We start from the raw sequence: 13,362 nt of genomic DNA on the forward strand, positions 1-13,362 counted from the left end.
ACACAGCACCCCATATTGACAGAAAAACACAGAATGTTTGACATTTTTGCAGATTTATTAAAAAAGAAAAACTGAAAATGTCACAATTACCCGTGCTGTCAAAATGGGTTATCTGAAAAATCTGTCTAAACTACTTCCTCATGGATAACTTTACCTGTGGCTCAGACAAGAGGAAGGACTTTTGAAATTCAGCAAAGGTCATGTCTGCAAACTGGTTCAGCCCCACTGCAGGAAGAGATAAACACCAGGTCAATGTGTTTTACTGTAACCCCTATCAGATTAAATAGTGAAGGCTATTCCTACTTGTGTAGGAGTGATTTCCTTCATTGTGCTTGTCAATCCTCCTCTTGTTGTCAGTGAATATCTGGAGTCTCTCATAGTACTCCTTCATACTGTACACTCTGTTGTACTGTACATGAGGGGGATTTAAAAAAATGAATTATGTTTATATTATGGTAGCAGGAGCTCAGAAACACATGGGTAACAGTCTACTGTAACTTTCTCAGCTCCACATATGGCAACTATTGTATAATCTGTTAAAGTACACACAGTGTTTGGTTATACTGTACCTGTGCCATCCATGACTTGAAGTGAAACTCGTCTGAAAATTGTGCAGATTCATATGGTCAAACCCAGTGATTTAAACAAGAACTCGGCAGCAACAAACACCATGGTAGAATATGAAAGTGAAAGTTGACACAAATAAACTGCTCGAGTGAGTCTACCGTAGCAAATTACCTCGTTCTGACAGACGAAAAGCTGAAGCTGCAGACAATAAAGCAAAGAAAAATAAAGCGTCCATCACGATCACTTGTTAACGCTCCGGATGATAACAAGCGCCAGATGACGGTCGAACGGCAAGTCACGAGTTGAACTGCATTCAGTGAATTCCCCCTAAGACGGAAATAAACGAGAACAATGAATGAACCAACCAATCAGTGTCGGTGACCACGTTTCTTCATAATTTGTTTTGGTATAGCAGGGCCGGCCCAAGTCCTTATGGGGCCCTATGCAAAGTTAGATTTGGGGGCTTTCCAATGCCTCTTGGCTGCCAGTAGGTTACCATTAATTATTGTCAATGTAGGCTAATATTAACTACTGTCATTATCAGTTTTATTAACTGTAGCTGTTTGCTTACATTATATTATTGTCAGCCAGACATGTTTTACTCTTATACAATTTTTAATATGAAAAGGTAGCAAACATGCAAAGGGCGACAAATACTAAGTGGCAGAAAAGTAACACGCCAGCAGACAATGGATTTACTGCAAACAGATTAATGCTTTTGGTTTTAAAAAGTGCAGTGCAACATTTAATTACAATTAAAATCAAATAACTTGAAAAATGTGCAATAGTGAGACAGGAATTCACAATAACCTCAAAATCAATTTTGTTAGTTTAAGAGTAGTACTTGTACAGTGCTAATGTGCACATTGCAGACAAGTTAGGTCAGGGGTCACTTGATAATGGTAGAATACTCCACATGTGGTCCACTGATAACTCTGTAAGCTCTGCTTATAAAAAAAAGTCACATGTTTTACTCTTATACAATTTTTAATATGAAAAGGTAGCAAACATGCAAAGGGCGACAAATACTAAGTGGCAGAAAAGTAACACGCCAGCAGACAATGGATTTACTGCAAACAGATTAATGCTTTTGGTTTTAAAAAGTGCAGTGCAACATTTAATTACAATTAAAATCAAATAACTTGAAAAATGTGCAATAGTGAGACAGGAATTCACAATAACCTCAAAATCAATTTTGTTAGTTTAAGAGTAGTACTTGTACAGTGCTAATGTGCACATTGCAGACAAGTTAGGTCAGGGGTCACTTGATAATGGTAGAATACTCCACATGTGGTCCACTGATAACTCTGTAAGCTCTGCTTATAAAAAAAAGTCTTAAATAATTAGGCCAGTGTAGTGTCTTTGTCTCACTATACAGTGAATAAATCCCTTGAGCTGTAAAACCAACCTTACTTTTTTGAGATGTGGATTTTTTTTAAATGTTCACTTTAAAATTTAATGCAGTAATATGGATATATATGAATATGTTTGGGTAGAATTGTTTTGGGCTGAAGAAAACATGACAACTTGAAGCACTTGAAGCAATGTATTTTAAACATAACTACATGTACATTTTCTTCCAGTTTATGTATTTGTGAAAATTCTGAATAGTCTGTATTTTTTTTACATAAAGCCCAGATTTTAAAGTTACATCCATGACTGTCAGCTGCTGTACATCTTTGCTTGGCAGCACAGAGAGGTGCTGTTAAATACTACCGGATTACATTTTATGTCATCATAGAGGAACATGAAGCCAACTGATAGACAATCTACAAAAACACTTGAGACAAAATCCCCCTGAGATAAAATTGATTTATTATAGCAAGAGGTAACTGGGAAACATACTTTTGTTTATTTATTGTTATCTTTTGTTCTGTTTCTTTTTTTAATACAAAACTGGGAATATTTCTTAAGGTGTGGAAACATGAGGGTTGAAAGATAATTTTCATACCACTGGGTATTGCTAACAGCAAAATGTTTATTTGTTTATATACCTTATAAGATTATGTGCATGTATAAGTGTTTACAATATAAGTATATAGTATTATTCTGTCTGTGAAGGTGTTGCATGCCTGCCACATGAGCTTCAAAAGTGTACTGTACATACATAGTAAAAATACATACAAATATTCACAGAATAAGCACTACATTACTATATTCCTGCTAACAGAAATGGTTATAGACAGGATTACAGTATAAATGCAAAACACTTTGAAGTTGTCTCCTACCTCTAAGTCATGGTTTCAAGACCACACTGTTGTACTGTAGCTTTGTTTTGTGTTTAATCTTGAGATACAATTTTTATTTTTTATTTTTGTTTTTGGGAAAGGATTACACTGTTCCACGTTGAGAAATATGCAGGGTTGCATGTACAAAATGTACAGCACATGTCAGTGAAGTGAATTAACAACAAAGTACAAAATACTTTCCCATGTTTATATAAAGAGCAGGTCACTCTCTCTTATACTACTACAAAAATAGTGTTTGAATGCTGCAGGCAGAGGTCATTCACATACGTTGTATCATAGTTTTTAACAGCAATGCATATAACAGAGTGATATACAGTCACGTTCCACAATCACTGGAACAGCAAAAAGGACAGATTGTCTTTTAATTACAGAAGAGCAACGGCCGTTTTCTCTACAGAAGTATCGCCAAACCTTAAGGTACAACACTTAACATCGCATGTGACCTTTTTCATGAGTTTGAGTTGAACAAAAAATCAAAAACCATAAGAGTTAGACAAATGGGGAGAAACTCACTGTGCTATATTGGTGTAAAAGTAAATTCAGACTGCTAATCTTTTGCCATGGATTGCTGCGATCTAAACCCCTCTTTATCAGTGACTATGTACAGTAAAATGAACTGAGGTGTCCAGGGTGAGTTTAGGTAACTCATGACAACAGGCTACAAATGGAATGTATCATTATACAACAATTAAAAAGACAATTGAATTTTTTTGTCAGTTTTAGGTTACATGTATCTTAGAACAGAGGTCCAGGTGGATTTGCCTCAACAACTTGGATGGATTTTCATAAACTCTGACACATTTGGGTGCTAGAGAATGAAGCCGAATGACTTTGGTGATCCACTGACTTTTCCTCTAGTGCCATATATGTGTGTTTTACCACAGTGCCTCAGCACCTATTGGATGGATTGCCATAAAATTAGGCACACAGCATCATGTGCCCCGACTTTCAGGACAAAATATAATAACTTGGCATTCCCTTGTATTTTCATCTAGTGCCATCATCGGGTCATAATTTTAAGTGGCCCAATACTTTAGTTTATAACCAATACTTGAAAAAATTAATATTTTCCTATAAGTCTCAAACAAAAACAGTGAACGTGGTGAACTTCATGGTAAACATACATATGCTGTTTTTAGCATTTAGCTCATAGCACTGAGTTGTTATCATGGCTGCAGACACATGGAGTTAATCTTAAGTAACCAAGTCAGACACAGGGTGTTGTTCTCCTGTTGGCTGACCCACAATGCCACTATCAATTAAAAAAAGATCCACAGTGCAAAAAATGGTTGGGAGTCTCTGTCTTTTGAGTAGTGAGCAAAAATGAAACAAAACAAATGCATCTTATTTTGGTTTGGGAAATGCTTGAGATACCCTGCTGTCATCGCCACTGATCATGGTTTCCCAGCACTAATTTCAGCTAAATTCTCTGTGCTCTTTTACCTGATTTGATGCAGTTACATTTTTACAATGCTACATCAGTTGCGGAAAAACCCAGTCATCAATAAAACGCAAGCAAAGAGAATAAAGGCAGACAGCGTGAGTGCTCAGAAAATGCGAAGTTGGCACGGTATGAAATGCAAAATAATGTCATTGGTCACTAAGAAGACACAGCTGTGTGCAACTGAAGAGACCTCTGTTATTATGCTTGAAACAGATCACAGAATGTGTTGTCAAAGAAGAGCAAATATCATAAACATGTACAATTATACAAAGTTAACGTGTATGTTATCAGATATGACATATTAACAGAAAAATAACGTGAAGGACCAGCTTGCCCATCAGTTGGGCACTTTAGGCTCAATTCTGAGTGAGGCTTCATACATGCTTTCTTCATCCAGAACAGAGCTGTTATCCAATAGATACTGGGATCCCTGAAATATGAAAAAAGACAGAAAAGTCTAAGAATTTTTCTTTAACAGAGATTAATCTGTGCACTTTCACAATACAAAACAGGCAAGGCAGCCATTTTCTTTCTTCCCTATATCAATGGTTTCCAACCTAAAGCAGTGTCTACTTCTGATAGCATACTGTACGCCATGACTGGGTTAATTTATTTATCTTGATCTTATTTATTAGTGATTTATCTTTATCATTTTTAGAAGCTTGAAGATATAAAACTAGCCAACAATTCAAAAAGAAACAAAGAAAACATTAAAGTAACATCTGAAAAAAGTATCCATTTTGTAGCAAGCATTTTTTTCCAATTTATTTTCTGTCAGTTGTCTTGTTTACCCCAGTCAGGACATCAGGACCACTCTCAAGAGTTTACAACACAGATGTTAGGGGTTGTAAAATGGGGTTATTAGGAAAAAGATTTTCTGTTACATAAAATGGTGTATTTGTGTTTGTAATCTTTGCATTTTTCTTGTGAGTTTCTAGACAATTGAATTTCTGCTGTCTCTAAAATGTATTAAAATAAAAGAACCTAAGAAGGATTAATCATTCATTCATTCAAAATAGCTGCAATGTCAACATAAACAACCTGTGAACTGGGGTTACAAGTAGACATAGCTTCATTTTTATGCCTCTGCACTGGCAATAGCTGCAGCTGTAGGCATGATTTTGTCAGGTTTTCCACCCATCTGTCTCTCCATACGGTCCATTCTTGTGAATGTGTTATGTCAGAGACTCCTTGAGGAAATTTCTTCAAAGTTGGAACAAATGTCAACCCGGACTCAAGGATGATTAGGTTTTGGTGGTCAAAGGTCATGGTCAGTGACTTCACATCTGTTCAGTCCCATGAATTTGACTGGTTGGCAGAGGCATAGAACGTAAAGCAGTAATTCTAGTTTCTTACTTTTCCTTCCTGATGACGATATCTTGAGGTAAAAACGGATCAGCGTTACAAACCAATATGCCTGACTAAATAAATGTTTTTCTAAAACTTTTCTCCTTGCTCTGTCTAAATTCTCTGCCATTATTTTAGACATAGCGTATATTTACAAACCAAGAGGGTTGGGAACCACTGGTCTATGGCCTTGGTATTAATCTACCTTTGGTTGCAGGTCAATTTTGTATGCTGTTTGCTGAAACTGCCTGATTTCCCTGATGATGTGTGAGATCTGAAAAGCACAAGAGGCAGGATGTTAAAATCTGACTGTTAAAAACACATTTGCACAAAGTCTCCCATGTGACATCACACCAAATATCTCACCATCCTCATCTTGGAGAAGTTCACCAAACTGTCTTCGGTGTAGTTTGGCGTTCCTTCCTCAATGAAAGCCAGGTCAGTGAGGTACATCCCCAGGTAGGGCACGCAGGGAGGATCACAGCTGGTGGGGGAAAACACACACACATCACATATGCTGCATGTTTGCTTTATTAAGCCAGTACAAAACTGAACTTAACTCACTTCTTCAATGCTTCTCTCAGGTTTTTGAACCTGCCTTCTGATGAGACCAGCTTTTGCAGCTTATCAATCAATGCTTTTGTCTAGAAGAAAAGTTGGTCAAGAACACATTTAATGAGCAAGTACATTAGGAAGAAAAAGAAAATCAAAGAATGCATAGCGACATAAACACCTGCTTGGAAACCTTGAGCCAGGTCTTCTTAAGGCGGAAAACAGAGCTGCGATTGAGGGAGGAGGTGATCTCGAGCACAGCATTGTAGTTGTGGAGACAGCGGCAGATGTCAGCCACAGCCACCCATTTCTCTATGACAGCTACCCTCGTGACCACATCTTCACAGCGCAGGATCTCTGTTGCAATAAGGTTGCTCATCTTTCAGACAAAAGAGATAAATGAGGTATTTAGACTCAATATTGTGTTTGAAAATCACAATACAGTTACACTAGGTGAGCTGTGTGAGGGGCTTGTTGAATGAAACATACATCATTGAAGTGCTTTGTTGTTCTCATGATATAAGGTGTCTTCTCATTTTTGTCATTCTTCATCCAGCCTTGTCCAAAGAATTCCCTGCAAAGTGATCAGATAAACACAAGACAACAGTCAACCTTGAGTTTGTATGTGCTTTGTTCTTGGCCACAGATACTGCATAAATGGTACCTACTCATATGGGATGACTTTAAACACCAGGTGATCCAGCAGAGTGAGCTGCTCTGCGATCTCTAACGCAGAGTGATTCTCAAAGGGCTCTGCCTTCCCTCCTCCCACCTAGGAGACATTGAACATTCAGAAAATAATTTAATATGCACCAAGTTAGTGAAAAACAGAATGCAAATACTTAAAATGTAGTTAACTTAATTTCTGTAAATGGCACAAGATTGTTTGTGCTTATAAACCCAGTCAAAAAGGATACAAGGAGAGAAAATATGTAAAAATACTGTAGTTGGCAGTGCAAAATGTTTTTTAGAACCACTGATTGAGAAAATGGTGGACAGGCTAAGAGCTCCCAGAAGTGAAGCCACTGTGATGTTATCGCCCTCCTGTGGCTGGTTGCAGTATATATCATAAATCCTCCATGTTAGTAGTTGGGATCAGATCAGATCAATTTATCCCAGAGGTCACTTCTGTGGTTTTTGGTAGACATCAGGCGCACCTGTTTACAAGTGGTCATTTCTTCTGCTAAGTTTGTTTTTAATAAGTAATTTGATCATATAAAAAGAGGTGTATTGCAGTTGATTTGACAGCTTTGATTTAGCAGCCTGATGTTGCCACTCTACTTCTGGCTGCTGCTGTGCAGAACCTGGATGCAAAAAAAGCAAGTTGGCAGCTGCAGCTTTCATAATATTTTGGCTTCACCTTTGCATACTGGAAGGAAGTGGTGACGCCATGTCCATCATATATATCTCAGTAATTAGACCTAAAACAATTTATTGAATAATTAGATTAGCCAAGCGACAGAAAGTTAGTGGAAAGTGTCCTTCTCACCATCAGTATAAATGTAGATATATTGGCATATTTTGTCAAAACTTTAAAACTGCTCTACACTAAACACAAACATTAACTGCAGCAGCTTTACTCACCAACTGTGTCACGTCTTCAAGGGTGATTTGATTGTCACCGTGATCTTCCTGAGTTAGAGTCCTGACGTTCAGGAGGAAAGAAGTATGTACATTATAATAAATACTTTCAAATATTGGATTTGCATTATGAGTTGAGGTCTGATGATCAAACAGCAAACAATAGTACCTAATAATGTTGGCTGCTGCTTTCCTCTCCTGGGTCAGCAGCTCAGGGTCATGCATCACTTCCTCCAGGAAAGCAATAACCTTTGTCTTCAGCTCATTGTTATTCTCAAAGTCCTGGAGAGGCACAGACAACACACTTACAGTTGGCTTAATAAGTGCTTTTTAGTTGTTGGTCACAGTTAAACAAAACCCCTGTTTCAGATCAGTTGGCTACACTTTGTGCTGCTCTCTGCATTTTAGATCATTAAATCCTTTTCCCCCCTGGCTACGTTTTCCCTCCATTAACAACAAAATGACTTTCTACAGCCCTCAAAATAATCCCTTTTGTACAGTATGTAAGCAGGTGGACAGTTTTATGGGCAACAGTGTTTTGAATATTATAAGCTACCAAAGACTAACCTGAGGGTACAGGTTGATAATAATTTATTGATAATAATTTGACAACATTTTGAAGTCAAGTTTTTGAACAAGTTGAAATCATGTTTTTCAGCAGTTACTTCAACCATTACTGCCGAAAACCCACATTTTGTCCCAGTCGGTCCTTGCATCCAGATGTAATTTAATGAATGAATGTGGAAAAAAAAGGGCCAGTCATCCAGCACTGATGAAATGTGCCTATAAATGTGCCTTGAATTGTGTTGGGATGTTTTACCGGAGAGTGTTTGGACACCCAGTGTCTCAGGACATTCAGGACTCTGTTGGTTGCTGCTCGTCGGATCACAAACTCTTTGTCTCCATTTCTCTGATCTGTTGGGAAACCTGTAGAAAATATATTGATATACTGAGATTTGATATTAGGCTCTCACATTTGGCAGCAAACACCAGCTGCTATGAATCTAACATCAGTCCTTGGCAGCCTTGTTATGTTAAACAATAACTATTGTTATACTTTGGTCCTGACAGTGGATAAGTGTGTATACCAGTGCTGGCAAGGGACATCCGCCGATATTTCTCCTTGGTAGGGGTGCCCTCATTGGCTCCAGCTGTAGCAATAGCAAAGGCGGAGGCAGCAGACAGGGCACTACGGTTGTTATCCAGCTCTCGACATGAGGACATTACCATGCCGTTGTTGTAGGAAAACAGGGAGAATTCTAGGAAACACCAATAAAGACAAAACAACCATGAGACTGATTTTGGTGTGGTAAATTAAATAGGTCTGAAGACAGACATAACAAATGATTTACGTTCATATTATTACTGACTGCAGAAAAACCTGTTCCTCCTTGCATTCCTTCAAGCCTCCACTAGGAAGCACTACAGGCCAACACAACTATCTCCCTCCACACTTTCCTTTACAAGAGGCTTTGATTTTCAAGATGGTTGCAGCTAAATATAGCCACCAAATATCAGCATAACAGAGGAATCAACAGATTCTCTGCAGTTTAAATCCTGGAAACATACAGATCATAAGCAGCTGAGGATCCTACACTATGCGCGATACACATTGCTTCACATTTTCTGTTGATTCACTATTCCAGAGCAGGCTTTACATTTAAAATTTGTGTGATTTTGTCAGAAGATTTAAATGTAGAGATAATCTTGGCTCCAGTGAAACAGCCTCATTGCTGGGGGCGGCAGGGAAAACACGCTCTTGATGTAGTTGCTATGACACAATCTTCCCTAACACCTGCTATAGCCAAGCGTTGGCTTCCCTCACATGTTCATAACCATGAACAAATTTATACTTTACATGACTTATGCTTCTGGCAGGGGTTGGATACAGATGGCATGTTAGTGTGCAACTTACAAGCTTGAATATGACACTATTGAGTTGTTATTATGTAAGAGCACATGTGTAATACACAATGTACCTGAGGAGTTTTTGCATTTGAGGTTTTTTGGGGTGGTTGGTGACTTGGTGGGAGAAGCTTCTGGATCTCCGTCATCACTCTGGTTTTGATCATTGTCACTTTCTTCACGTACTGAGAGATCTGTACCAAAACAAAAGCACAGAGGTCACTCAAAACATCATTACAACAAATCCAAGTTGCAATGATTTGTTTGTAAAGGCTGCAGCTATTCTACCTTGTTTGCACACTGATGTATCTTCCACCTTGTCCTTCTTGTCCTCTCCTTCATCAGGGATTTTGCTTGAGATAGGGCTGGATACATAGAGCTTATTGATGTCCAAGGTGGTCTTGCTGAACGGCGACACAGATGAGTACATGCTTGCATAGCCATTTGAGGAGCAGCTGAGGGCAGCCAGGTCAAGAGCTTTGCCCCCAGTGATGATGGGGATGTTGAGGGACAGCTTGCGTCGACGGTTTGGAGATGAATTCTTGGCAATAGCGAGAGGAGGAGGGGAGGAGAACTTCCTGCTGGCCCTGGGGGAGCTGGGAGGCTCTCCATATAGGAATTTACTGTTCTGACTGCTGGCAAAGAATAACTCCAGCGATCTGTGTCAAGAGAGGACATATGCATTTGAATATTGGATATAGGAATACATTTCTTTTACATTCGGTAAGTATACTTTACACAACACCACCTTAATAATTTATGCAAACCCAAGTCAGCCCAGCAACAAGAAGTCTCTTTGCAGTCACATCTCATCATTTTAGTGCAGGATACAGGCTGCAGTGTTGCAGAAAACCTCTCCCACTCCCTGCCACCCTCCTGGCGACCTCACGGGTTCCCATAAATAGCACAGCGAGTGATAGTGCGCATGGCCACTGCTGACACAAGCAGACAAGTGTAGGTGTCTCACAGTGACATGACAAGCGCTGCGGGAGAGCATGCTGCAGGGCGTGGGCTTGGGGAGCTCTTCTTGTTCTGAACCCCACAGTGTGGCCCTCACAATAGGCCCATGGAGCGGCGAGTTAGCCCCACTGCAACACCCCATCAATATTTCACACTATGGATCCTTTGCAAACAAGGATCGAGGGAGAGGAGGGTGGGGTCCTGCAGCACCAAGGTTGGTTGCCATAGAGCAACAGAGCTCAGCTGAGACACTCCCAGGCAGGCAGGAGAGACTTAACTGCTCCAGTGTCACATGTAGTATCCAAACACTAATTCTATTACATGCAACACACGTAACAAATAGTGGTGGAAGAAGTACTTAGATACTTTACTTAAGTACCAAGAACACAGTGTAAAAATACTCTGTTACAAGTAGAATCCTGCATTCATAATGTCACTTAAGTAAAGGTACAGTATTAGCATCAAAACATACTTAAAATACTAAAAGCAAAAGTACTCATTATAGCACAATGACACATTTAAAATTAATGTATATCAAATTATTGAGTTATAACAACTGATGCATTATTGTGTACATCATATTTAATGTTGCAGCTGGTAAAGAGGGAGCCAGGTTGAATGAGCGTATATGCTTGTAATGTGAAGTACTTTACATACAAATATCCCTGAACACCAGCTAGCCTCATGTTTCACCCTGACATTCATCATTTATTTAAAAAATATTTAATTTTGTTTCATTGTTATCTATGCGCTCATGAATTATGTGACCATCTGAAATTTTATTTGCATGAATGTTGCTTAGACTCCATTCCTGAAGTTACTGATTACTCATCTTTACATATCTTAAATTAATTCACAAATGATCTGATGTCAAAACTGAAAGAAACAATTCATGTGGCTGCAGTTAAACCTCAAAGTTCAACCTGCAAGCTCTTTGTCTCCTGTGTGAGCTTTGCATTGATTAGATGCCGACAGTGCTTCACATCATGATAAATCAGTCTCATCTTTATGCAGTATGGTAAGGCCTGGAAGGATGCCAGACATATCAAAAAGGATTTGTTTTCTACAACCTTTCAACATTCAGATCTGTCCAAATGTAATGTGACTCACCGAGCGGGAATGGCACTGATGGGCTTCTTATAGATGGTAATGAGTTTGTCTAGGACCACATCAGCAGTGGTGAACACACGATAGGAGTGCAGAAAGGTGTTGAGGAAGTCAATGGAGAGGAAACGGAGGTCGGTCAGCCTCTCCAGCAGGCGCTCCACACTGGCATATCGGATCTGCAGCACCTTGCAGGAGTTCATCATTTTACTGAAGCGGATGTCCACATCATCACAGTACAGACTCGAATCTGACCTGCTCAGAGAAAAAAACCCACAATAAATTCAATAGAAATACAGGCCAGAAAAATGAGAAGTTGTTAAGAATTGCATGTATAAAACAAAATCTGCTTACTTGATCATCTGTGGTACTGTGACTTTGGAGTTGTCTTCAAAGGCATTCATCATTAACCCGTTGCACCGGATGTTGTCTATACACTGTAGGTCAGATGGAGGAAAATCAAACTGAGAGAAAATATTAGAAAGTTCTGTAACATGCAGGATTTCTGCAACATCCTTGGCTTCTTGTCTGACTGCTGGAGACTGTGATGCATGTTGACGTGCCTGACTGATGTCACTGGTCCATGCAGACTTCTCCTGCCTTGAGGAGGCCACCAGGATGACTGTGAATGACTGGCTGTCCTTTGGCTCTACGACAATCTTGAAGTCCAGGTGTTCCATGTCTTGGCTGCTCTTGTCTGATTTGGCTTTGAGGTGAACACAAAGGCATAACTAGATGTAATTTCCTCTATAGGTTTTAGCAGTTATACAGTACGGGTGCAAAAATTGTTCATTTCAATATTATATTATAGCTGTGTTCACAACAAACAGAGAAAAAGCATCTGACTGAAAAATCTGTTTATAACTGTGTCTTCTTTTTGTGACTTTTTGTCTTTAATATACTGTAATAGTATACCATAGTTCTTTAACTGATCTAAATATTAATTCTAAAATATTAAATATTATCTGGTACATTGTAGTAATAATACAAAACACATGATTTCTGTACTGTGCTATATGAATGAAACACTCACACTCATCATCTGTCCCTTCAGCCTCCTCCATAAGAGTGCAGTCTATAAGTGAGACTACTCCATTCTGCAAACAACACACAGTATACATCCAGTTCCTTCACACCAGCTGTGTTTGACTCAACATGTTGTTAATACTGCACAACCTACTGTATCATACATTTATAAGAATCAGCCTCATACTCCTACAAAAACAAATCTGTGAAAGTGGAAAAGGATCAGCAGCGTCTCCACTGAAAATTGAACTCTTTTGGAGTTGATTGGAGAACAAGAAGAATTAATAATAATCCCATACCTATTTTATTTGTAATTTTTCCATTTATTTATTGGCTTTTTATCCTTTGTATGCAAGGTGTCATTAACCCCAGCTCTCCTGGCAAAGCACACTGTGCAAGTTCTCAAAAAGACACAAGATTATCATTACTATTGTTACAAGTGTAGCTCTAGATCAGCAGTGCAGGCCCACCTTGGTGAGATGAAGCTTTCCCCCAGAACCCCTGGTGCAGATGATTAAATGCTTGGAGAAGAGAAAGCACTGCCTCTCTCCCTCTTTCTTTAGAGACAGAGAGCCCAGTCGCCCACGGGTGATCTTTCCCTTCTCACTCATTGGCACCTGGATGAGC

The 13,362-nt window shown here is 39.1% G+C and overlaps 2 protein-coding genes across 2 annotated transcripts in view; both read right to left on the reverse strand.

The window, feature by feature from the left end:
* ctsh (cathepsin H) overlaps nucleotides 1–905 on the reverse strand; it is a 4,008-nt gene extending 3,103 nt beyond the window's left edge. Inside the window, exons 1-4 of the mRNA XM_020612728.1 lie at nucleotides 739–905; nucleotides 570–601; nucleotides 304–409; nucleotides 155–225 (exon numbers count right to left, since the gene is read on the reverse strand). Coding sequence (XP_020468384.1) covers nucleotides 155–225; nucleotides 304–409; nucleotides 570–601; nucleotides 739–802 — 273 coding nt within the window. The 5' untranslated portion in view covers nucleotides 803–905. The remainder of the gene's footprint in view (nucleotides 1–154; nucleotides 226–303; nucleotides 410–569; nucleotides 602–738) is intronic.
* Nucleotides 906–2,258: 1,353 nt separating this feature from the next.
* The window catches only part of rasgrf1 (Ras protein specific guanine nucleotide releasing factor 1), a 23,371-nt gene continuing 12,267 nt past the window's right edge, over nucleotides 2,259–13,362 (reverse strand). Inside the window, exons 10-27 of the mRNA XM_020613980.1 lie at nucleotides 13,206–13,361; nucleotides 12,743–12,806; nucleotides 12,273–12,415; nucleotides 12,064–12,146; nucleotides 11,716–11,964; nucleotides 9,934–10,304; nucleotides 9,720–9,839; nucleotides 8,829–8,999; nucleotides 8,561–8,667; nucleotides 7,910–8,022; nucleotides 7,744–7,804; nucleotides 6,828–6,931; nucleotides 6,649–6,733; nucleotides 6,341–6,538; nucleotides 6,172–6,251; nucleotides 5,974–6,091; nucleotides 5,813–5,881; nucleotides 2,259–4,690 (exon numbers count right to left, since the gene is read on the reverse strand). Coding sequence (XP_020469636.1) covers nucleotides 4,598–4,690; nucleotides 5,813–5,881; nucleotides 5,974–6,091; nucleotides 6,172–6,251; nucleotides 6,341–6,538; nucleotides 6,649–6,733; nucleotides 6,828–6,931; nucleotides 7,744–7,804; nucleotides 7,910–8,022; nucleotides 8,561–8,667; nucleotides 8,829–8,999; nucleotides 9,720–9,839; nucleotides 9,934–10,304; nucleotides 11,716–11,964; nucleotides 12,064–12,146; nucleotides 12,273–12,415; nucleotides 12,743–12,806; nucleotides 13,206–13,361 — 2,385 coding nt within the window. The 3' untranslated portion in view covers nucleotides 2,259–4,597. The remainder of the gene's footprint in view (nucleotides 4,691–5,812; nucleotides 5,882–5,973; nucleotides 6,092–6,171; nucleotides 6,252–6,340; nucleotides 6,539–6,648; nucleotides 6,734–6,827; nucleotides 6,932–7,743; nucleotides 7,805–7,909; nucleotides 8,023–8,560; nucleotides 8,668–8,828; nucleotides 9,000–9,719; nucleotides 9,840–9,933; nucleotides 10,305–11,715; nucleotides 11,965–12,063; nucleotides 12,147–12,272; nucleotides 12,416–12,742; nucleotides 12,807–13,205; nucleotide 13,362) is intronic.

This window comes from Monopterus albus, unplaced genomic scaffold (assembly GCF_001952655.1).
Source record: "Monopterus albus unplaced genomic scaffold, M_albus_1.0 scaffold5.1, whole genome shotgun sequence".
Taxonomy (NCBI): Eukaryota; Metazoa; Chordata; class Actinopteri; order Synbranchiformes; family Synbranchidae; genus Monopterus; species Monopterus albus.